A 23758-nucleotide genomic window follows, 5' to 3' on the forward strand; every position below is an offset into this window, starting at 1 on the left:
TTCTGCACCTAGAACCCAGAACCTAGACTCAGGTCTATGGTAGTCCTAGCATCTGAACAAATCAAGTCACATGTGATTACTTGTTCGCCTTCTAACTGACACTTTATCAACCCTAGGGTTCCGGTTCAGAAAAGGTCCACACAGACCTATGCTGATCGTAAGCGACCATCAAATGGATCATGTGGTCAGGCTTGCACCTGCTATGAATGTACCCAGTTCCATCCGTTCCTCATTTAAAGAGCACAGTTTTGTGGGAAAATAATTGCAAATATCAACATAGATAATGTCGTAAATAGACGCTGCAACCAAGTCTCCATATCAGCCAATGAAAACGTGTCACGAACAATCTTGAAGATTCTAACTATGTCACTGATGGGGGATACAGTTTGTCATCTAATAAAAGTTAAGGGCGGACCATTTGACCAACTTGACCAACGACATTAGTATAAAAGGAGTGAGTGAGTATGGTTTTACGCCGCTTTTAGCAATATTCCAGCAATATCACGGCGGAGGACACCTGAAATGGGCTTCACACATTGTACCCATGTCAGGAATCGGAACCCGGGTCTTAGGCGTGATGAGCGAACGCTTTAACCACTAGGCTATCCGACCGCCCCTGGTATAAAAGGAACGATGTACTGTTCATTCACACCCAAACCGTTGGATAGAGGCATGCTAAGATAAACCCTACAACAAAGAGAACAAGCTGTTGGTATGATGCATCAAGCAGCAATGCATGATCATGTGGCAAGGATTTTTGGCTGTAGCAGAATGACAGTCACCAAGACTGATCTATTACAGACAGACTGAGCGGACGAGAGACAGGCCTAGGAGTGGCAGACCTGTCATCACCACCCGGGAAAACGTTACATACGTATCCTCCAATCTCATTTAAATCAGATATAGGTTCTCGCTGCTGCTAAAAAAAGATCTGAGGACATCCCGTTACGGGTCACGTCAGAACGACCTTTGGCGAACTTTGACCGACCACTGAAATGACTAACAAGAAGTCGACATCAGCCAATTAAAAAGCAGCTTTCTCGAGCTTTACATCACTCGTTTCAACCTGGCGACTTTCATTTCAGACTACGCTTGAAAAATATGTTGACACAGTTCTCGATTAAAATTTTGAAAACTGAACAAACGAACATTCCGAAATGTCGAATATATGGTTGAGATTGTCTGGCAGTGCTTCCCACGTACTGTGCAACGCCTCCTCCGTTCAAATGTTTATCTCACGGAAGAGAGAGATAGACGATAATTTTGACGGAATCAGTCGTACGGGCCGTAACTGCCGTTCATTATACTCCGTGTTAGCGTTTTCGAGGTTGCATGATCAGAAAACACATTCCAACTGTCACTTTCACGATCTGGTAAGCGACGCTCTGATTGGTCGGATGAAAGGTCGGTCTGACGTGACCCGTTATGGGATGTCTCCAGATCTTTGTTTAGCGACAGCGAGAACTAAGATCTGATTTTAATGAGATTGACGTATCCTCCATATTAGGAATCATATTATCACTGTGGCGGCATCAGCTGAGACAGTCATCCTGTCAGTCGCTGGACAATGTCCGGAAGACAATATCAGTCGGTACAATATCAGAGTTTGTAGACCACTACGAGACATAACGCCGTCATCGGAACACAGACCGATAAGCCCAAACACTGCAATGCAGGTAGAACAGAAACTGGTAAAGCGTCATGTTCACAGGAGAGAGCAGTTTCCGAGCAGATGGAACAATTCGTGTCCAACGCCGACGAGGACAACGAATCTCACGTTGTTGATATTCAAGATGTCGAACCGTTTGGAGGGGGCAGCATCTGTAGCCCTGTCAGTGCGACATCATTAGCCCTGTCAATGAGGCATCATTAGTTCTGTTAAAGCGGAATCTGAAGCCAAGTTAATGCGGCATCTGAAGCGTCTGGGGATTTACATTGACTAATCTCTCTACACTGTTCTGTTACCGTTCTTGCAAGAAAATTCCCTTAACCAGGCCTTATACAACATATTGCCCTGACCAGCACAATCACCAGACTTATAACCTATAGAACACTCGTGGGATCACCTTGGTCATCAAATAGGAGGAACAAGACCAGGTCTCCCTTACAACAAGGATCAGTTATTACATGTCTGGAGATATTATCTTCAGCTACAGCTGCATGAGCAGATATATTTTTGTTACAACAGCCTGAAGCATAATTACATTTTTCAAGAATTGTCTGGAACAATTTATGTTTTGTTCTATTTCACAACATAGTCAACAACTGTTTAGGTTATATCACAACAGGGCAAGTGGCGTCAATAACCAAGTGGAAGGATACAACACAGTGACTTGCATGATATGGCCACTTGAATTGGAAGATTGCATGGAGACTCACACGCAAAAGAAACGCAAGTCGAGTATGCAGTATACATGTTATTTATTTTCAACAGTAAAGACAAGAAATACTTATAGGGCTAGATTGACAAAAATTCGACTGAAGACTGAATGGATTAAAAGGCAGATGACATAATTGTTTTTTTCAAATGTTAAGGGCTTACACAGTTTCGGCTCAATACCCAAAATGTCAGTCAATACCTGGTGTGACCACCATTAGCATTGATCACTGCCACACATCTCCTGTACATTGAGTGGATCAGATGATTTTTGGAGGCCCTAGGGATCCTCCTGCACACATCCAGAGCAGCTGTGCATAGTTCATCGGCAGTTGTAGGGACTGGGTGCACATTGTGCATACGCCTTTGAACCTCATCCCACAAGTGTTCGATGGGGGTTCAGATCAGGGCTGAGGGCTGACCACGGTAGAACACGGATGTTGTGTTGTTGCAGAAAGGCCATTGTAGCTCTGGCATCATGGGGACGAGCGTTGTTCTGCTGGAAAATATGTTGTTGATGTTGTGCCAAAAATGGAACAACGTGGGATATGATCACTTGGTCGATATACCGCTGAGCAGTGACGCCGTGTCCCCGACCTTGACCAACATTCAGAAAGCACATGGGTCCAAGTCTCGCATGAAGTCCAATCCCTGCCCATATCATGACGCTAGGTCCACCCCATGGATCCCTTTCCACAACGTTTCTGTCAGCGAAAAGATCACCTCGACGCCGCCAAATTCTGACTCTTCCGTCTGCATGGGAGACACAAAAGCGACTTTCATCAGAGAAGATGGCACGCCTCCACTCACGATGACGCCAATTGTGATGACCCTGTGCCAACTGAAGTCGTGCTTGTCGATGCCGTGGTTGGAGAACAGGACGACGTGCTGGTCGGCGACATCTGAGGTTGTTGGAACGGAGACGTCGGATCACAGTGTCCCGGCTAATGTGTCGATTATGTGTTCCTATGGTCTGTCGAGCACTTTCTCTTGCAGTTTGGAACGGATGTCTCTGGTGTTGACGGGTAATCTGCCGATTTTGTCGAGGTGTGGTGACCCTAGGACGACCGCTTCGAGGAAGGTCATCTGTGGTCTGTGTAGCATTGTATCGATGCAGGAGACGGTAAATTGTGGTTATGTTAACGTTGAAATGACGGGCAACATCTTGGACAGACTCTCCAGCTTCCAAACGTCCGATAGCCTGGTTTCTCTGAACTTGAGTTAGGCGTGGCATTGTTGACCAAGGAGTGGTAGGTCCAAAAATCGGCCACAGTTTTATACCCACTACAGTTCGTGACAGTCCGTTCATTTTCGATTTCGCGAGAAATGGGTGCATGAAACCCACATGTTCATTGAAATGGTGCGTTTTGGCGGTTCGTTTTTTATGTTGCGTTTTTACTCGGGGCTTCCAAAATGCAACCAAAAATATGGATAACACCATCAGGCTTCACTACATGCTAAAACTCGTATCAATATATGGTTCCGTGTTTGTTACCTATTTGCTTAAAACCACTTGCGTTTCTTTTGCGTGTGAGTATATATTATCTAATGTTAATTTACATAAACGTACATAAACCTCTTGCATTTTCTGGGACAATTAAGTTTTTAAAATCCATTCCACCCTTTCACGCTGATGGAAAATAGTCACTCAACCAGTTCATGCATTCTTTGTCAAAGCAGATCAGAGTTGGGGTGTAACCATCAAACAAAACCCACGAATATACTGGTACAACGTGTTTAAGGTGATATTCGATCTTTTTAAGCGTTTTTGAATATAAGCGCTTCGCACTACAAGCTATTTATAGTGATCAACTCGTGTCTGCGGGACACGACCGGTGACCAATGAGATGTATAGTGCATTTTACTGTTACCACCCACCTAACACCGGCTTGCCTCAACAGAGACCTAGACGAAGACTTGAGCACGGTTGGTATAAAAAGGTACTGTAGATTGCATACTCTAAATATCACCGAACATATGTGTAACTTGAACGTACATGGTTGTCGGTGCATTGTAACGTTTATGTGTTACCACTGTGTTGATCGTTCGGTAAGTACATCGCAATATACTGCGCTACACTGTGCAGTTTAATGTTTGATAAGTAAACACCAGTTCGTAAAATATTTGTTTAATGATCAGCTTACATCCTGTCTATTATCTTGTTCAAACCTACGTATATATACTTGCATAAAGTAGGTTTTTATTAATAAATACCACTCTCGCACAGTTGAAGTATGTACTTGGGAAAATCACAAGTGCGGAGGTATATTCTGATCAGTGTGACCACACAGTTAACGTTGATAACAATATGAAGTGTATTACTCCCACTAAGCTGAAAATTAGATATGCATCAGCACTAGAGACACGTATTTCAATTCCAATGTTCCTTTGATAAAAACCAACCATTAACTATGGACCTGACTGTGAGTAATGTGTGCTAAACAACGTGTACATTCACATGTGTTTTACATGAACAGTTCAGGGTATTATTACAAGCGGACATAACTTCTGACTGAGTTTGAATTTACGCCGCTTTTAGCAATATTCCAGCAATATCACGGCGGGGAACACCAGAAATGGGCTTCACACATTGTACCCATGTCGGGAATCGAGCCCGGGTCTTCGGCGTGACGAGTGAAAGCTTTAACCGCTAGGCTACCTGACCGCCCCTCAAGCGGACATAAGACCCCCAGTATCTTGTATTAGTTTGTAATTTATGTGTTATGTACAAGACCTGTCCTCAGTGCATCCAAGTCTTTTCCTACATCTAGTCAAACCCTTTTCACTATCTGTTAGGTCACGTGTGCCACATGCAATTTTATCATATGCCTATGCCAATGCACCTAATTTTGCAAGATTTCCATATTTTACTCAGGGCGGTATCGCGGATATGCTTCAAAATGCACAATTCTGGACAGAGTTAAGCTGAACCAAACAGAATTTCAAAACAAGGTCAAACAGGAAAAAGTAAACTCTGTGTGTTATCGTAATACTATGGCCATGTGATGGTATATGAGCTATGCCATGTGACGTGACGCCTTGCACATTGCATACTGATATCACAGTTGGTAGGTTCAATCGTATGTTGGACAAGGTCGTTCATATCTATTAAGCTGTATACACGGGTAACATAGATAGTTGTGTTGTATAGACATTAATTACCACATCCACCTAATGCTCTCGAGAACGTGTGGGGCGATCCTATCCTATCAATGTATAATGCGGTATGTTGTAGCGCTAAACTTCGGTTTGTTTGTTTGTTTGTGGTTTAACGCCGCACTCAACAATATTCGGCGACCTGTAAATAATCGAGTCGGGACCTGACAACCCGGTGATTGATATCATGAGCATCGAGCACACGCAAATAGGATAGGATGACTTGCATCAATTAAGTCAGCGAAGATCCCGAAGTCAGAAGATTCCCTTATGACAAACATGGGTTGCTGAAGACCTATTCTACCCATGATTTTCACGGATGAAGACACAATTTGGTTTGATGCCCCATATGATTACAATGTGGACGTCTTCACGTACCCCGTCGATATGTTGCTGATATTTCCTAACGCGGTGTTTTTCCGTATCCACTCAATGACTTAGAAAAAAACGCTTCCCGAAAAACACTTTCAACAAAGAAGTTTAATGCTTAGAATAATCAGACAGAATAATTGTACAACCCTCAAGCGAAAATAATTGGGGGGGGGGGGGGGGGGGGGGGGGGGGGGTAGCCTAGTGGTTAAAGCGTTCGCTCGCCACGCCGAAAACCCGGGTTCGATTCCCGACATGGGTACAATGTGTGAAGCGCATTTCTGGTGTCCCCCGCCGTGATATTGCTGGGATATTGCTAATATTGCTGGCGTAAAACCAAACTCACTCACTCATTCATCATTTGGCTCGGTACCAAAGTGCAATAGTTTTGAGTGTTTTTCACTGCATCCGTTGTGACCACACATGCTACGCTTGGAACAATTATAGGAGACATGGTAAGCATGGTAAGCAGTTAAAGCACAATCTATTTTTGGTCACGAAATCTAGTCTCCTCTCTGGAGTCAGGAGTGTGTACTTGTCACAGGTAAATATGGCATGGTCACCAGTGCAGTATTTACAAGGAGGTAATGTTCTAACAGTCTGACTATTGTATGTCACTGGACCTATGTCCTTCAGAGCCTGTACCTTGAAACTTGACACATTGTCCCTTTTGTTCAGGCCCTGGGGCAACTTCTGACTGAAGTCTCTAGTGGTGACACGTGTTCCGAACACTAGGTCATTGGCTTCCAGTGCGGCAGTCTCAATGAACTCTGCCAGTTTAGATATGTTGGGATAACATCCAGTTATCTTCAGTCTGTGTACTGCCTCCTGTACCGCTAAACAAAGATCTGAAAACATCCCATTAGGAGTCACGTCAGAACGACCTTTCATCCGACCAATCAGAGCGTCGCTTACCAGATCATGAAAGTGACAGTCGGAATGTGATTTCTAATAATACAACCTCGCAAACTTTAATATGGGGTTTTCCGAACGATAGTTACGTGGTTAACGACTGAATCCATACAATCTAGACCATCTCTTAGCCATTCCGGAATGTTTTTTTGTTCAGGTTTCAAATTTGTAATCGAGAATTTGTCAAAATATGTTGCGAAGCGTAGTCGCCAATTTCAAATTAGTGCCGTAAAGCACGAGAAAGCTGCCTTCTGATTGGTCATTTCGTTCGTCAGTCAAAGTTCGTGCAAGGTCGGTCTGACGTGACCTGTGATGGGATGTCCTCAGATCTTTGTTTAGCGGTAGCGAGAACTCAGATCTGATTTTAATGAGATTGGGTTGTCCACTTCATTGAGTCTACCCATGGCAGATAAAGTAACGACAAAACTTCACACTGATTCAGCATACTGTCTCAACCGACTGCTGTCATGATATCGTAAGCATGGACCTTCTGTGGCCTTTTCAACCCAAGCCTTGGATACCCATACTGGTTGCCAAAACGTCCCAACAGTAATTATCTTGCCTCTAAATAACCAACGTCTGGGTCCATAACAGCACAACATTCGATGACTGAAAGAGCTTTACCTATGCACAATTGAAGTAGGCGGTTGAGTTTGGCACTATTACATGCAGCTGTGTCCCCGATACTGTTGTCGAATGACCTGATGAATAGCCAGTATTTAAGTGGATCGCCATCAAATTTCATGATCTTAGTCTTGGGAAGTTGGAGAATGCTAATCATTTGCTCTTGCGTGGAGATCATACTATCATCAGTTAAAGATGACCTGTATTTTCTGGCCACCTGAAACACCATCTGTCCTCTCTGCAGCTGATGGATTAAGCTCAAGCTTCCGATTTGACCCCCTGTCAGTTTTGACAATATTGACCTCTTTCTGAGTTGTATGTTTTGTTCCACCAGATGCAGCTGATTTGATAACAGGATTTTCATGTTCACTTAAATTGTATACTTCCTCTTCAGCTATAATAGCTGCAATATCTGTTTCAATCTGCAATGTCTCCTGCAACTGCTCTAATTCCATTTGCTTCAATCTTATATCTTGACTTTTCTTCAAAGCCTCTGCTCTAACCATCAATGCTGCTTCCTTAGCCACAAGTTTAGCCTTACCACCTGTTGAGGATGCAAGCGAAGCCTTCGACGCCCTGGTAACCCGACTCACTGAATCCCCTGAGTTCATTTCTTCTGGTAGTTTAGACTTATCATAACACCAAAGCATAGTACCTGAGCACAACTGTTCAAGCCTGTCCTTCACTTTCAAAAAGTATGTTTCAAGTTCATCACATTCACTCCTATTCTCTGAAACAAATGACTTCCACTCTGGAGTTTTGACCTTTAATTTGTCAAGTTTACAGCATTACTGTCTGTATGTCTGGTTGATATTAACATTTTTAATGCCCTTTCAACGCTCGTGAATGCAGATAATATGCCTGCTCTCTCCCTTGTGAGCTGAAATAACTTTTCCAGCTTGAAAATATCCATATGTTCATCTGTCATATTGAATTATTCTTCATCAAATGTCAAAGAACACTTCTGCCTCCCACAAAGGAAATTTTCTTGAACTACTATTGTTGTTAGCTTGACAAAAGGGGGTTTATCTTGCACTCATTTATTCTGTTGTCCTGGTTGTTACACTTGAACACATATCATCACATGCGTTGTACTTTGAAACGTTCTGAGGCGCCGCAATTAGCTGTGCAGAGTTGCGTCCCTTGACCACCCCAGAAACCTATTTCGGGTTCCACATTAAGCTGACCCGCCCTGATATAACAGTAATACTGTTCAAAGCGGCGTTAAACTCACTGACTCACTCACTGTTGTATAGGGAATGTCGTTACTCAAATTGACGCTCTAGAAGGTCGTGCGTGTGACTTTGAAGTGAAGACATGCTTCTATCTGTATGTTTGGAGGGAAACAGAGTATATGTATAACGTTCAGCTCCAAAATATACATTAACGATTAGCAATATTGTTTTATTATATACTTAAGTGTGAAAGACTGAGTTTTCCGAAATTGAGGAAAGTGATATTTTCATTGCAGTGAACATATAATTGGTATTTCACAACAGTGAACATAACACTTTGACGGAACCATTGACAACTCCCCTCAAATTGTCTTCCATTATTGTAACTGTCTGGCCCGTTCACAAACTGTTGACTTCCTTTTGACGCTAGTTCCACACTGACAAGGCAAAATAAGGACAGATGGTCATTTATGGAGTTAATATCGCCCCATGGCGTTTGTTCTTCTCTTGAAAATGTTCTGTTATAAACAGTAAATGTATCACTTAACTCGTCAATCGAGACCGTTCGATTCGCAAAGCGCCATTTTTGAAACCTGACCAGCGTGTATTCTTTCGCTTCGAACAGCGGTTTCGAAGTTTTCAAGAATATTTCTTGTTAAAGTTGACTTTGTATACAATCATATATATATGATATGTATATGCGACCCTAAATAAGTTTTGTTACTTTTTTATATATATGTTTTTTTTATGCTTTTGCAAACACTGAACTACTTTTTAGTCGCAAATACAAGGGGTGGTGACCCGTCCCTTTGTGTTAGGTAGGGAGAATTTACGTTTCAATGTTTTACGTTTGTAATGAAAAAAATAATTTTCCGGTAGACAACAACACAAAAAGTATATGATGAATGGGATATTTCATGTGTCGAGTGAAATATCCTGTTTCTCTCATCTCGTGTTGGTGGAAAATGAGATAATTTCTCCTACGCCACTCGTGAAAACTTCTCCTTTCCCCCTGTCACTCGATGAGAGAAACAGATAATTTCACTCGACTCATGAAATATCCTCTAGTCGCAAAAAAGAACAAAATTGCCGCGGATTTTCTGCGGAGGCTCCTTGGACATTTTACGAAATGACTTTTGCGTTGTAGTGTATGGTAAAAACAAATTAAACATCATAATCAGCGCAAATCTTGGATTCAAACCTCCGATCTTTGGATCCTAGAAAAACATAAGGGACATAACTCTGCACAGTGTATTATAGCACCTGAGACAACTGGCCCACCCCTGTCGTCAGTTATGAGACAAATTATATTATTCTTATCAAACTTCTGATGACTCTTTGTTTCAGTGGATGGTCAGTTGAAACTATGGCCGACGACTTGCCAGCATGGTTAAACTACACGCCCGGCGACCAGCTTGAGAAGCCAGTGGATACAAACATCACTGGTAAAATACAGATTCACAGCTAGCCCAAACATCATTCTTTTGCAGACTTTTCTGAATCTGAGTGAGTGAGTATGGCTTTACGCCGCTTTAAGCAATATTCAAGCAGTGTCACGGCGGGTGACACCAGAAATGGGCTTTACACATTGTACTAATGTCGGGAATCGAACCCGGGTCTTCGGTGTGACGATCGAACGCTTTAACCACTAGGCTACCCAACGCCCCTTGGGGCCTTTCTGAATCTGATGCCGATGTGATCATGACGGGGAAACAACTAAACTGAGGGACACCTAATTGAGTGACACTGCTACTGTAACTGTACACTTGTTAAAGGTCATCATTAAGGGGAAGTGAAAGACTTCCAGACCTTAACTGAGCTATTTATCTATAAACTCAAATGGTTCATACAATTGTGTAGCTAAATGTCCATGTAGATGTCACACATGACAAAAGGATATTTTAAAGATTTACAGACATAACAGTAAAAGAAAGTATTGAAATACCAGTACATCATTTTCTGATGCAACGTAGAACCTTTAATCTGCCTATCATGCAGTGTGGCTGGCAGATTAGATTCGCTGTATGTCCCATGTCTTGACAAAAGGGTAAAACTCTATCTTCTTATTCACTCTATTCACAATCCAGGGACAATCCCACAATGGTTGACGGGGACCCTGTACCGGAATGGATCAGGGATGTATAAGGTAGGGGAGACAACTGTGAAGCACGTATTTGATGGCATGGCTGTCCTCCACAAGTTCATCATCAAAGACGGAAAAGTTCAGTATCAAAACAAACTCTTGGACTCGGACACCCTTACAAGAAGTCTGAAGGCAAATCGACTGGTCGTTGGTCAGTTTGCAACAGCTGCATACCCAGATCCCTGCAAGAGCATCTTTGCAAGGTATTTTGATGTGGACGGGTACACTGTAATTTAAACAGGGTAGGTCGACTCTGTTCTGTGATTCATGCATTATTGTGAACAATACATATTTGACAATATGAAAGAAATCCTAAGTAGTCTTTGTGTTTACGGGTCCCAGGATTGTCCAAAGGTTCTGCAGCTTAAGGGCGACCCAAAAGAAGGTCTATTTGCGCCCAAGAACATCAAATAATATTTAACAATAATAAATGCAAATCGATTTACTGTTTCAAAGCAATTTACCATGTAAAATGTATTATTTTGTACGCGACTACTCTAATGAAATGACAGGATCCACTGCTTAATGAAATTGATTAAAAAAACATCAAGCAAACAATTTGTTTTGAAAAACGATGGCGCCCTTTCAATGAAATAAAACCCCAGAATATCTATCAGAAAAAGAAACATTAACCACAAAAGCGTTTCCTAAACTCAAAACACTCCTGGCAGTTATGAAATGTTTGATAAAACGTCAATAAGATGATGTCCACGGGCCACAAGACATGGAGCATTCCAGTGGAAAATAGTAAGGAAAATGAGAGCTTCATCCATATTTGTTACCAGCATGCAAATTGTTCAACATATCTCTTGACACATCAAGTTTTTGCAACGGATACATTTTTTGAAACCACCGGCAATGACCTCAAAATGTCATGCAAGGTCATGCAAGGAAATACCTAGAATGAGAGTTACTTGAGCCAAAGGAATAGTAGCAGTTTGCGCTGAATTAGTTGATCATGCATGCTTTATCTATAATGGAACCATCTGCAGAGCAGTTGCAAGAACAACCGGGGACATCATCTGTAACAGTGGTTGTTTCCAGATCATTTGTGTGAACATCTACTGGTGTCTTGTTCACTGGTGGAGAAACATGGCGTGTCACAGCGTATGCATTGGAGGGTGAATTGGTGGCATTGGCAATTCTAGCAGTTTCGGCATAGGACACCTTCTTTTCTAATTTGACTCTTATGGAATACTGCTTTCCTATATTTTTTATACCCTTTATAAGCAGCACTATCTGCAATTTCGACATTTTGAAACACCCTCAACGCCCCAATCGTCAACCTACTAGCCCCACTACTTCTTGTTCATTCAATAATATAACTTTTGCATTGAGATGAAATGGGTTTATAATTTATTGTAGCTCCTTATAAATAAATGGTGGAACAAAAAGACCGAAAGAACGTTCGACCCGTTCCGGAATACCAGGAATTGCAAATGTCAGCAATGCCCTCCGCGCAGTAAAGGCTTAATATCATTCTTCATCGGTAGATGTTACAGCACTTGTATTTAGGATACCACCATCCCCATGCCGTCATCCACCAACGATATCAAGGACCAATGACGAGTTCCCAAACCAGCAGAACTAAGACTTACCATGTGAGGCAAGAAGTCCGTGCAATAGCACAACGACATGCAAAGAAAAACATGGCAAAATATGTCCGTATAATCTGACCGTTATTTAACTTACCTTGGTGACGTTTTCAATCCATTTAATTCCGAAAGAAATATTACAATATCTGATCCCATAAGACCCAAACAGCGAGGGCGACTATCCGCACAACTCAGCTCGCTGACAGCGGAGGCTGTACCTATGGTCCCTTCATTGTGCTTGATCTGCTAACAGTGTCAACACTGTGCCCTTGCTTGAGTGGTAAACACAGGCTGATCATTTCTGCCCTTACATGCCTGATCTAACTGAAATGCATCTTTTGCAGCATCAAACCTACACGCGCATTGATTGATTATATGCTGTCCATACAGTAGCATGCTAATGTCATTGTTATTGGTATCCCAGGGCAAGGAGAATTAGTCTGATGTTGTAGGTATCCCAGGGCTAGGAGAATTGTTCTGATGTAATAGGTATCTCAGGGCTAGCAGAATTAGTCTGATGTTAAAAATTTCCCAGGGCTAAGAGAATGTGTCTGATGTTAAAGATATCCCAGGGCTAGGAGAATTTCTCTGATGCTGTAGGTATCCCAGGGCTAGGAGAGTTTGTCTGATGTAATATGTATCCCAGGGCTAGGAGAAATAGTCTGATGTTATAGGTATCCCTGGCCACATAATTGGACATCGCAGGACGCCCGTCCATGTCAGATCTTCCATCAGCTCTCGCCTGCTATTGGTGCGAACTGTCGTCTTATGATCTTGGAGAGACATGAGGGACATGAGGAACCACGTGCTTTAAGAAATGTTCAATTCCTGATGGTGTGGGAAGACAGAGTGAGTGAGTGAGTTGGGTTTAGCGCCGCTTTTAACAGTATACCAGTTATATCACGGCGAGTCAGCTTAATGTGGGAGGAAAGCCCGAAGTGATGCAGGTCTCGTTTACCACTTCGGTGAAACCCACTAGCACAGGTATGGTGCTGACAAACCTAGAAACATAATCGGGGCGAACCGGGATTCGAACCCACAATCATAGATTTCTGGCGTGCCCAAGGGGTGCAACTCTGCACAGCGAATCGCGGCGCCTTAGACGACTAGGCCACCCGTGCCCCCGGGAAGACAGAGTGACACATGGGTGTCTTTTTGTTGCATGATGCAGCCTGAGAAATTATGTTTCAAAAGGACTGGTGTAGACATTATTTCAAATGTCCTCAGAGTTTGCAACTAGTCCTTCTTGAACGAGACAAAATGTTTATGGTTTACAATTTCTGCCAGTTTTATCCAGTTCCATTTTATAGATGAATTGTAACATGGAGAACAGCTATAGAATTATTGCCTTCAAATGATACTAGTCAATAAGGACTTCAATTATTGGATTTCGACCTATTCTCGACACAATTTAGCGTGAATTGGCATGTGATGTACTGAACACAATACCAACGGTGCTATCATTTTTTATTTTAAGGTTTTTGTCCTATTTTATCCGGGAAACGACGGACAACACAGCAGTGAACATCGTCCCCCATGGTGACATGCTTCTGGCTTTGACAGAGACACCAATCTGCAATATTGTTGATCCTGAGTCACTCACAAAGAAAGGATCGGTATGTATATGCGAATGGTTTGACACATTATTTAAGCTGCCAGACTGAAAAAGATCAAACGTTTGTTCAAACAGACATTTCATGCACAAAGCGGAACATTTTGTATATTTTCTACAATATATTTTTTCAGCACATCCATCATGTTCAGCACCCCCTTCTCTACTCCTCTTCCGTTGTATCGCATCCGTGTGTTTCACCTTTCTAGATTCCGCTAGACAAGCTGGTTGCAGTTCATATCGCCACGGCTCACCCTCACACAGACTCTGACGGCACCATGTACAACCTAGCCACTTCATTCAACCACAAACAAGCTTACAACATCATCAAAGTACCACCACAAGAAAAAGGTACAAACAAACTGACTGACCTTGGGTTTCCATGTGATCATGAATGATGTTTCACCATCTCTATGGCATACTTGAATGATGAATAAGTAGAAACATAGAAAACTTACTGAATGACTGTTTCCTTGTGGAACAGTTTTCAGATTGCCATTTTAGTCTTGTCTCTTTCACGAAGCAATCTCTATGACTATCCTAATTTGCGTACTTCAACAATGAATAATTTTCTTTTCTTATTGCATCAATTTAATGTCATATGGGTCAAGATGCAAGAATAATTTATAAGGGGAGTTATTTTAAGGATTTCAGTCAGCAATGAGCGAAGGGTCGATCTTACATGCCAGGTTGAGTCTAAGCTATGCTAATGAGTTAATGAAATTATCCAACATTTCACTGACGGGACCACGGGTGCTATTCCAAATAACTAGTGTTCGTTTATCAAGTAATCAGCACCCGATTGTTTACCTATCTGCGCTTGTGCAGTTGTCATTGTCTCTGCGAAAATCGAAACTCGATAACAATTTACAGACTTTCCTCGAAATAAAGACGTAAGCCGTTGAAAGAGATAGCTAACTCATACCCTAACACACAACTAACCCTAAGGTTCGAAAAGGGGGACCTTACCCTAAGGATCGTGAAGGGGTGCTGTATTGACAAGTGATGCCCAACCCTAAGGATCGTAAAGAGGTGTTTGATCAGAAAAGGGTACCCTAAGGATCTAAATGGGTGTTTGATCAGAAAGGGGTAGCCTGAGGATCGTAAAGGGGTGCATGATCAGAAAGGGGTACCGTAAGGAACGTAAAGGGGTGCATGATCAGAAAGGTGTACCCTAAGGATCGTGAAGGGGTGCTTGATCAGGAAGGGGTACCCTAAGGATTTTTAAGGGGTGTTTGATCAGAAAGGGGTAGTCTGAGGGTCAGAAAGGGGTGTTTGATCAGAAAAGGGTACCCTAAGGATCTTAAAGGGGTGTTTGATCAGAAAAGGGTACCCTAAGGATCTTAAAGGGGTGTTTGATCACAAAGGAGTGCTATAATGATCGTAAAGGGGTGTTTGATCAGAAAGGGGTACCCTAAGGATCTTAAAGAGGTGTTTGATCAGAATGGGTACCATAATGACCGCAAAGGGGTGTTTGATCAGGAAGGGGTACCCTAAGGATCTTTAATGGGTGTTTGATCAGAAAGGGGTACCATAATGATCATGAAGGGGTGTTTGATCAGAAAGGGGTAACCTAAGGATCGTAAAGGCGTGTTTGATCAGAAAGGAGTACTATAATGATCGTAAAGGGACGTTTGATCAGAAAAGGGTAACCTAAGGATCGTAAAGGGGTGTTTGATCAGCTGCAGGGACGGGCATCATAATTATCGCAAAGGGACGTTTGATCAGAAAGGGGTACCTTAAAGATCGTAAAGAGGTGTTTGATCAGAGAGGGGTACCCTAAGGATCTTAAAGGGGTGTTTCATCAGAAAGGGTTCCCTAAGGATCGTAAAGGAGTGTTTGATCAGAAAGGGGTACCCTAAGATCTTAAAGGGGTGTTTGATCAGAATGGGCTACCCTAAGGATCTTTAAGGGGTGCTTGATCAGAAAGGGGTAGCCTAAGGATCGTAAAGGGGTGTTTGATGAGAAAGGAGTACTATAATGATCGTAAAGGGGTGTTTGATCAGAGAGGGGTAACCTAAGGATCGTAAAGGGGTGTTTGATCAGAAAGGAGTAATATAATGATCGTAAAAGGACGTTTGATCAGAAAAGGGTAACCTAAAGATCGTAAAGGGGTGTTTGGTCAGCTGCAGGGACGGGCATCATAATGATCGCAAAAGGACGTTTGATCAGAAAGGGGTACCATAAAGATCGTAAAGGGGTGTTCGAAGAGAGGATCGAAGAGGCACGTGAGATCAGGGAAGCAGGTGCCAAAGGCGGCTGCCGGACCCATTTAGCGCTATAAGCTGCAGCCCGTAAACAGCAGTGCTAATTATTGTGAAATAAAAAAGTGAATATAATAATTTGATTGATTTGATTTGAAAAGAGAAATGTGATCTTCAATTGGTTAACCTTAAGAAAGGAGACTATTATTTTAAAAAAAACATGTTAACATACAAATTGTGTTTACTCACCTAGTCTCTCATTCCAGCGGGAGACAACCCCTTCAACCGTGCATCCCTGGTGTCGACCTTTCCCTCTCGCTGGAAGGTGAACATTGGCTACAACCACAGCTTTGGGATGTCGGAGAACTATTTTGTTGTCCTGGAACAGACTCTGGTTGCCAACGTCTTGAAGCTGCCTCTCTTGTTTTTAACCGGAACTGGATTTGAGAATTGTTTGGACATCTACCCTGATGAAAAGGTTGGACAACTGCTCGGTTGCTCGTTGTATCATTGTTATTACTGAAATTGTGCAAACTTTGAGTTCTAAATCATCCTGATGTAGAGAGACTGTCAGGCTGTGTGCTTATCAGAATATTTGCAGCCTCTAAATTTGAAGCAGGATTTAATGACACCTCAAATTGGCCTCTGCTTTTATCTGGGTAAAGTATTTTTATGAAGCACTCGCTCGAGTCTCATTTGATGTTAAGTTTGTCAATTCAAATCGTGTAAAGTAGCAGACATTTGAGGCTTACTGAACAATGAATAGGTCAAATCACTCAAATTGCGATGAATATTGACTCGGTTCCTTGAATTGGCATTTAAGAGAGTCTGTTGTATTTTTTTTAATTCTGAGTTAATACATCCGTTTCAACCACAGGTTCTCATTCATCTTGCTCGGCGCTCAGACGGAAAGACCCTAACGACGCAGTACACCGCAGATGCCTTCTTCTGTTTCCACTTCATCAACTGCTATGAGGAGGACGGCCATCTTGTCATTGATTTATGTGCCTTTGATGATGGGCGTGTGGTGCATGACCTTTATCTTAAGGGTCTCAAGGAAGGAGTCTACGGACAGTATTATGCCAAATTGAGACGCTATGTGCTTCCTCTTGATGCCCAAAAGGTAAGTCAGCCTGTTCAGCTATTCAGATTTTCGTCAATACATTAGTGGTTTATGTTTCACACCATTAATACGTAAATTATTGGAAAGTCTGATATGAGAGATGTTGACAGTGAATTGATATGAAATACTCATTTGCCAGACGGTGTTAGAGACACATCATTTGATCTGCATCAAAAGGGATTCTAATTCTGAGTGAAATTGCTTTTTTTTGTCCAAACAGGCGGAGACAGGCAAGAACCTGGTGACGCTACCGGACACGTCGGCTACAGCGGTCAAACAGCCGGACGGCTCCATCTTCTGTACTCCTGACTACATCACCGGAGGTAGGTGGTGGCATTTGTTGGTTTGAGCAATTAGATGAAGCATTTGTTGGTTGTTGGGTTTTATCAACCATGCACTCATGACATATGTCTGAGACCTCATACCTGATGTGCCTCCTATCTACTCCTTTATACTGGGGAATTCTTTTGACATGAAATTGGATCACATTGAAGGTTAAGGTCACTCTGTATTAAACTAAGTGTACATGATCTCTAAAGCGGTGTCTCTATTGCTTCAACTTCTGGGTGCCCTCATTTTAAGGTCAAGGTCATTAGAGGTTCATATTTCATGAAATTGCAGGTTAATTAATAAAAAATATGTTTGCAATCAGTTAAGATCAACTAATATCAGACTCTGCTATACAACACACAATATGCTTCACTGTATTTTCATTGGGCTTGTTTCCAGATGCATCCAATGGTGTAAGAATGGACCTACCCAGAATCAACTACGCCTACAACACAAAGAAATACAGATATTCCAATGGATCAGGAATGATGACAGACATACCATGGGTGGCTCACTTTGTACCATAATTCATAAAATAGCAGAACAGCCTTAGAAATGATATATTTCAAGACTAGTCCAGAGGACAAGTGTCATCTTTATTAAAGAGATTCCTGCTTATTGTAGATAGTCCTGCTTTTGAATAAGCGAATTTTTGTACCATGATTACATTTTCAGTCAGTTTTATTCAGTTCAATTTGTACCTATATTGAAGCATTGAGAACTGGTTCAGAATCATCATCCTCAAATACTACCAGTCAATGAGTGTTAACCTTATTTGGCTACTCCTTAGTTTGTAGCTAGTACTTGAACAAACCAAAAATATGTTTTTCTTTGTTTACATTTTCCGTCAGTACATATTAGTAGTCTGACTAGTGTTAATTTCAAAGGCTGGTAGAACGATAGCGTGAGCAGGAATATTTGATAGGAAATCAGGGTCTAAACTTGTGAATTTGGATCCATGATTGTAACATGGCATTTTAGAATTCAACTAGTCATTTCATCAGTGGTATGGAATGTAGGCAATGACTTCGTTTGATAATCACTAGAAAACAAAATAGATTAAGTGATGCTTTCAGACTGGTGTGCATATTCAGATACAATTTTACCTGGTGTGCACAATTTTGGTTTTCTCAAATTCCTTTATTCTGTCTGGTTTGGCCCATGGGGATTCCAGGCTACAATAGATCCCCGGCAACCAGCTTGTCGTAAGAGACGACATAGAGGATGATCAGACACAGAGACTTTTATCGTACCCCCATAATGTGAATCATTGCCCATATTTGTCACCGGATTGTCTGATCCATATTCCTGAATGCGGACTAGACAACAATCCAACAAAAATTGTATGGTTTCAGCTGACCAAGGTAGACATGAAGACGAGGACCTGTGTCCACTGGAGGACAGAAGATAGCGATCAGCCTGGGGAACCGGTCTTCATAGCCAGGCCAGGGGGAACAGAGGAGGACGATGGTATGTGGCCGTCATGTTCTGTAGAGTCATGTAAACATACAGGGCAGAGTAAGTATCTTGTGTGGACTGCCGGGGGAAGGGAGGAGGACGATGGTATGTGGGCGTCATGTTGTGTAGAATCATGTAAACATACAGGGCAGAGTAAGTATCTTGTGTGGACTGCCGGGGGAACAGAGGAGGACGATGGTATGTGGGCGTCATGTTGTGTAGAATCATGTAAACATACCGGGCAGAGTAAGTATCTTGTGAGGACTGCCGGGGGAACAGAGGAGGACGATGGTATGTGGCAGTCATTTTGTGTAGCATCTTGGTACCGCTTAGATACAGGGCAGAATGAGTATCTTATGGATTGCCGAGTGGATATTACTGTCTGAATTGTCAGCTGGCTGGCTTTGCGTATCATCATACTCCTCAGAGTGAATGAAGGATTTCAGCTATACTCTGCTTCGGTTGACTGACCCAGACCACGTCCCTCTTGTTAAGTGATAGAAGCAATTTGATTGTTTTTGGTCGACCGCTGCAACTAGTGTCTGGCTGGCTGTATAGTGTGTCATCGTACCCGTGAATTTGATGGAGGATTAAGATCAAAATCAGGTAACTGACTTCTCTGGAACTGATGGCCGTTTTACAAAGTGATTGTTGTGTCACTGATCGACCCACGAGGGTGCAGGGTGGCTGAACTGTTATTTAAATACATAACTGTATGCGCCATATTCTTCAAACTTGCCTTCTTGGTTTTGCAGCTCGGTATTTTGTCTACACGTTTTAGAGGGCAATCAACACAATATCTAAGAATCATTAGAAAAGGATTGATCGGCCAGTCAACAAAATCATACATAATCGAGTATATCATCAAAAAATTTATTATTATTATTGTTGTTGTTGTTGAGTCAAATGACAAATGCAGACATATCAATCTGTACCCTGGTCTCTCCTCCTTCAGTCTTTTCACTAAGTGTCAAATCAATACTGAATCTTTCTGTATGTTCCAGGTATAATTCTTTCCCCTGTATTCCCGACGAAACCCGGTCGCAAGGCCTTCCTCCTGGTGCTTGATGGGAAGACATTCAAGGAACTGGCGAGAGCAGAGACGCCCCCTGGTGTCAAGATGCCGATCACATTCCATGGGTCGTTCATACCCTGAGGGAAACTTGAACCAAAGATATCACTATGGCATTGACAGTCACAGTTGGCAGTAATTTCTTAGCTTTACTTCACAATAAGTTGTGGGAGTACGTCCCGCTTGTCCAACTGAAACAGATATTTTGTAAGCATTACTTTGTTGATTTTTCTTGATGTGTATTAAATTTTGTTATATTTGCTTTTTTATGACATTATTTTGCATGACCAACCTCTTATCATACTTATTGCAGTGTTACAATGAGGTGATATTATTTTGCAAGGTCTAACCTCTTATCATACTTATTGCAGTGTTACAATGAGGTGGTATTATTCTGCAAGGTCTAACCTATTCTCATACTTATTGCAGTGTTACAATGAGGTGGTATTATTCTGCAAGGTCTAACCTCTTATCATACTTATTGCAGTGTTACAATGAGGTGGTATTATTTTGTTTAATGCGAACATTATTGTTTGTTTATAACGAACACGCTTATAACGAACTGGCGGAAAAAACGAAATGTGTTTTGATCCCGTCCATTTGCTGTATATATGCTTATACATGTATGTGCTTATAACGAACTATGATTTTAATTAACTAAAATTAGTGGTCCTTTTGAGTTCGTTATAACCGTAGTTTACTGAATATTGTAGCGCATTATGAAGATGCCGAAAAGAAAAACTGTCAAAACTGTCTTCCTTTTTTCCATTCAAAAACCGTGAAATCCAACGCAGTGCCTGGGATGATCCACAAATTTCCAAACATTGACATAGCTCACCATACTGATACTGATGTGCAACCCACAATCTCATTCAAATCAGATCTCGCTACAGCTGAACCAAGATCCAAAATTTGAAAACTGAATAAAACGAATTCTGGAATGTCAAAATACATGGATGATATTGTATGGCGCTGCTCAACAAAGCTCAACAAAGATCTAAAGACATCCCATTACGGGCAACGCTTTGAAATATTGATTCAAAATTTGAAAGCTGAACACAACAAATTCTGGAATGTTAGTTAGATGGATGATATTGTATGGCGGTACTTCCCACGGGCGATGAAAAGTCTCTTCCGTTTAAAAAAAAGTATCCCATGGAAGCGAGAGATAGCCGTACAGCCCGTAGCTGTCGTTCGGCATACTCGGTGTTGATTTTTTCGAGGTTGCATGATAAGAAAACACATTCCGATTGTTACTTTCCCGATCTGGTAAGCGACGCTCTGATTGGTCGAATGAAAGGTCGTGTCTGACGTGACCCGTAATGGAATGTCCTCAGATCTTTGTTTACAGGTAGCGCGAACTATAACATCTGATTTAATAAGTTGGTGCAAACAGGCGATTTAGATGTGAAGCCTAGATACGAGCAAAACGTTACTACTGGATCATGGTTAATTGTGGTGATTATGATCATGTATAAAAGTAATGTTGAAGTGCTTGTCCCATGACACAGTCAATACTTGGTGTAACCTTAAAAAATATATGGTATGACGAGTATGATCCCCGGCCGCATCATAGCAAGAGACAATAAAAGATGGTACTTGTCGTTACCCTTCCTGGCGCTAGACATTAATGGGTTATAATAAAGACTGGTCGGCTCGGAGTCAGTATACTGTGTCTGCGTGGGGTATTCATGTAAAACTGCGGCATTAGTCCGGGCACGCACACGCACGCACGCACGCACGCACACGCGCGCACACACACGTGCATGCACGTCGCTATGAAAGTGTTATAATCTTGAACGCGACGTTAAACTCCATTTCACCTCACCTATAACCTCTAGATATGAAGTTACAGAAATTGTCACAGCAAAGTGATCTATAGCTCCAGCCTCTTATTGATAACCCAGGATAACTCATCTTCCCGAGGCAAGAGAGTTAACTGACTTTAAAAGTCCAGTATCGACCCTTGCCGAACTAGTATAGGCTGGAATTACTGGGCTCGATCGTTGCGCCACCAGTGGCTATTACCAATTGTGTCCCTTCTAAGCCTCTCCTATGGACCAATCAGATTCCACCCCTCGTATCACTTGCGTTTGCTTCTCACAAATGGTGGCGCCCAGTCAGGACGATCTGATCGATAACCAAGATCTGTTATGAGATAAAACGGGTCTTACATCGCGAAATGCATCAAATCACGTGAGCGACTTGATTCAAAACATGAAAGGATTTGGAAAATATCTGCTGACAACGAGTTGGCGGTGCACATGCTTTGCAAACCCTGCAATCGATCGAAATCTGCACGACAGTTTACGAACCGGATTTCGATTTCGGTGTGCGATTTTGATTGGACTATTGATAGACTCGTTAGTCCAGCCAAAATGTAATTCCATAATACCAGCCTAGTTCGGCAAGGGTGGAAACTGAACTTTTATAGTCAGTTAACTCTCTTGTCTCGGGAAGATGGGGATAACTTGAACCAACACACAAAACGCGTTCAAGTAGGCAGTGCACAGATATTTGGGCAGCCATATTTGGTTTGTTACAGGTACAGACTGTAGCGAGGGTGTACGCATGTTGTGCCCGTGCAGGCCCTGACGAAGACATTGACTACGCTCCGGGGTACACGCGTGTTGCTCATAAGACTATTAAGAGATCGATGTGACAAGTCCACAGCACAGTAGAATTCTCTAAAAGTCGTTTGATAGACCTTGATTACAAGCAGATAAACTTGTCAAAGCTAGGTAAGCATAGCCAAATCATACATTCTCATTTATCGATTGTCACAGCACAACTGAACAGTGATTTTACCTTATATAACCTTTTTCACCGAGATTTATTAACGCTTGTGTGAGAAAAAAGTTTATAATAATTTGAAAAACCTGTAACATCCCTCAGGGGTGGATGTTTTTTACTCTGGCAATCAAGAGGTGCTAACTCAATAAAGCTCTTTTTCTAAGTTTCGCGGTGTTTGTAGTTTCAGGAGATGGTCGAACAACCCGTCTTGAGCAGGACTCCTAGCGTATATGGGAGAGGTATACCATGGGATGCGCTATAAAATCTGAGAGCGAAAGATCGGGCGTTCGATCCCCAGTCGCGTCATTCCAAAATACGCTAAAAGATGGTACTTGTTGTTTCCCTGCCTGGCGCTCGGCATTAAGGTGCTAAAACAAGGACCGGTCGACTAAGTCAGTATCATGTGTCTGAGTGGGGTATTAATGTTAAACTGCGGCATGGTATCTCAGTGGGCTAGCACTTAAAAACAGGCATGTGTCCTGACTAGTACAAGCAGCCACACTCACGTGCATGCGCGTCGCTATATGAATGAAACATTAAACCCCATTTCACCTCACCTCACTTCACCTCTGTTGACTTCCAGATATAACGATTGAACGTACTATCTATTCTCTATACAACAAAGAATATTAACAATTCGGGGTGCAACCATCCAACACAGCCAATAATATCCCGGCGCAAAACCTCTTAAGGAATCCGGCATATCAATAAATTTGTCTCTGCATAGGATCCAATTAAGAACTCTTTGGTCAGACCAGTGTGCACAGCTGCTGCACTCGGTAATATTTCAACTACATGACGGCAATCCAGTGGTT

The 23758-nt window shown here is 42.2% G+C and overlaps 1 protein-coding gene across 1 annotated transcript; it reads left to right on the top strand.

The window, feature by feature from the left end:
* Positions 1-4249: 4249 nt before the first annotated feature.
* Positions 4250-23106, top strand: LOC139478294 (beta,beta-carotene 15,15'-dioxygenase-like). Its single transcript, XM_071260706.1, has 11 exons — positions 4250-4317; positions 9961-10058; positions 10701-10959; positions 13829-13967; positions 14173-14314; positions 16434-16645; positions 17045-17290; positions 17511-17613; positions 18020-18126; positions 18976-19090; positions 20083-23106. Exons 2-11 carry the CDS (start codon positions 9980-9982, stop codon positions 20232-20234), a joined length of 1554 nt encoding a protein of 517 aa, XP_071116807.1. The 5' UTR covers positions 4250-4317; positions 9961-9979; the 3' UTR covers positions 20235-23106.
* The last annotated feature ends 652 nt before the right edge of the window (positions 23107-23758 follow it).

The sequence above is a fragment of the Haliotis cracherodii genome, unplaced genomic scaffold (genome assembly GCF_022045235.1).
Source record: "Haliotis cracherodii isolate W230 unplaced genomic scaffold, xgHalCrac1.p SCAF_4, whole genome shotgun sequence".
Lineage (NCBI taxonomy): Eukaryota > Metazoa > Mollusca > Gastropoda > Lepetellida > Haliotidae > Haliotis > Haliotis cracherodii.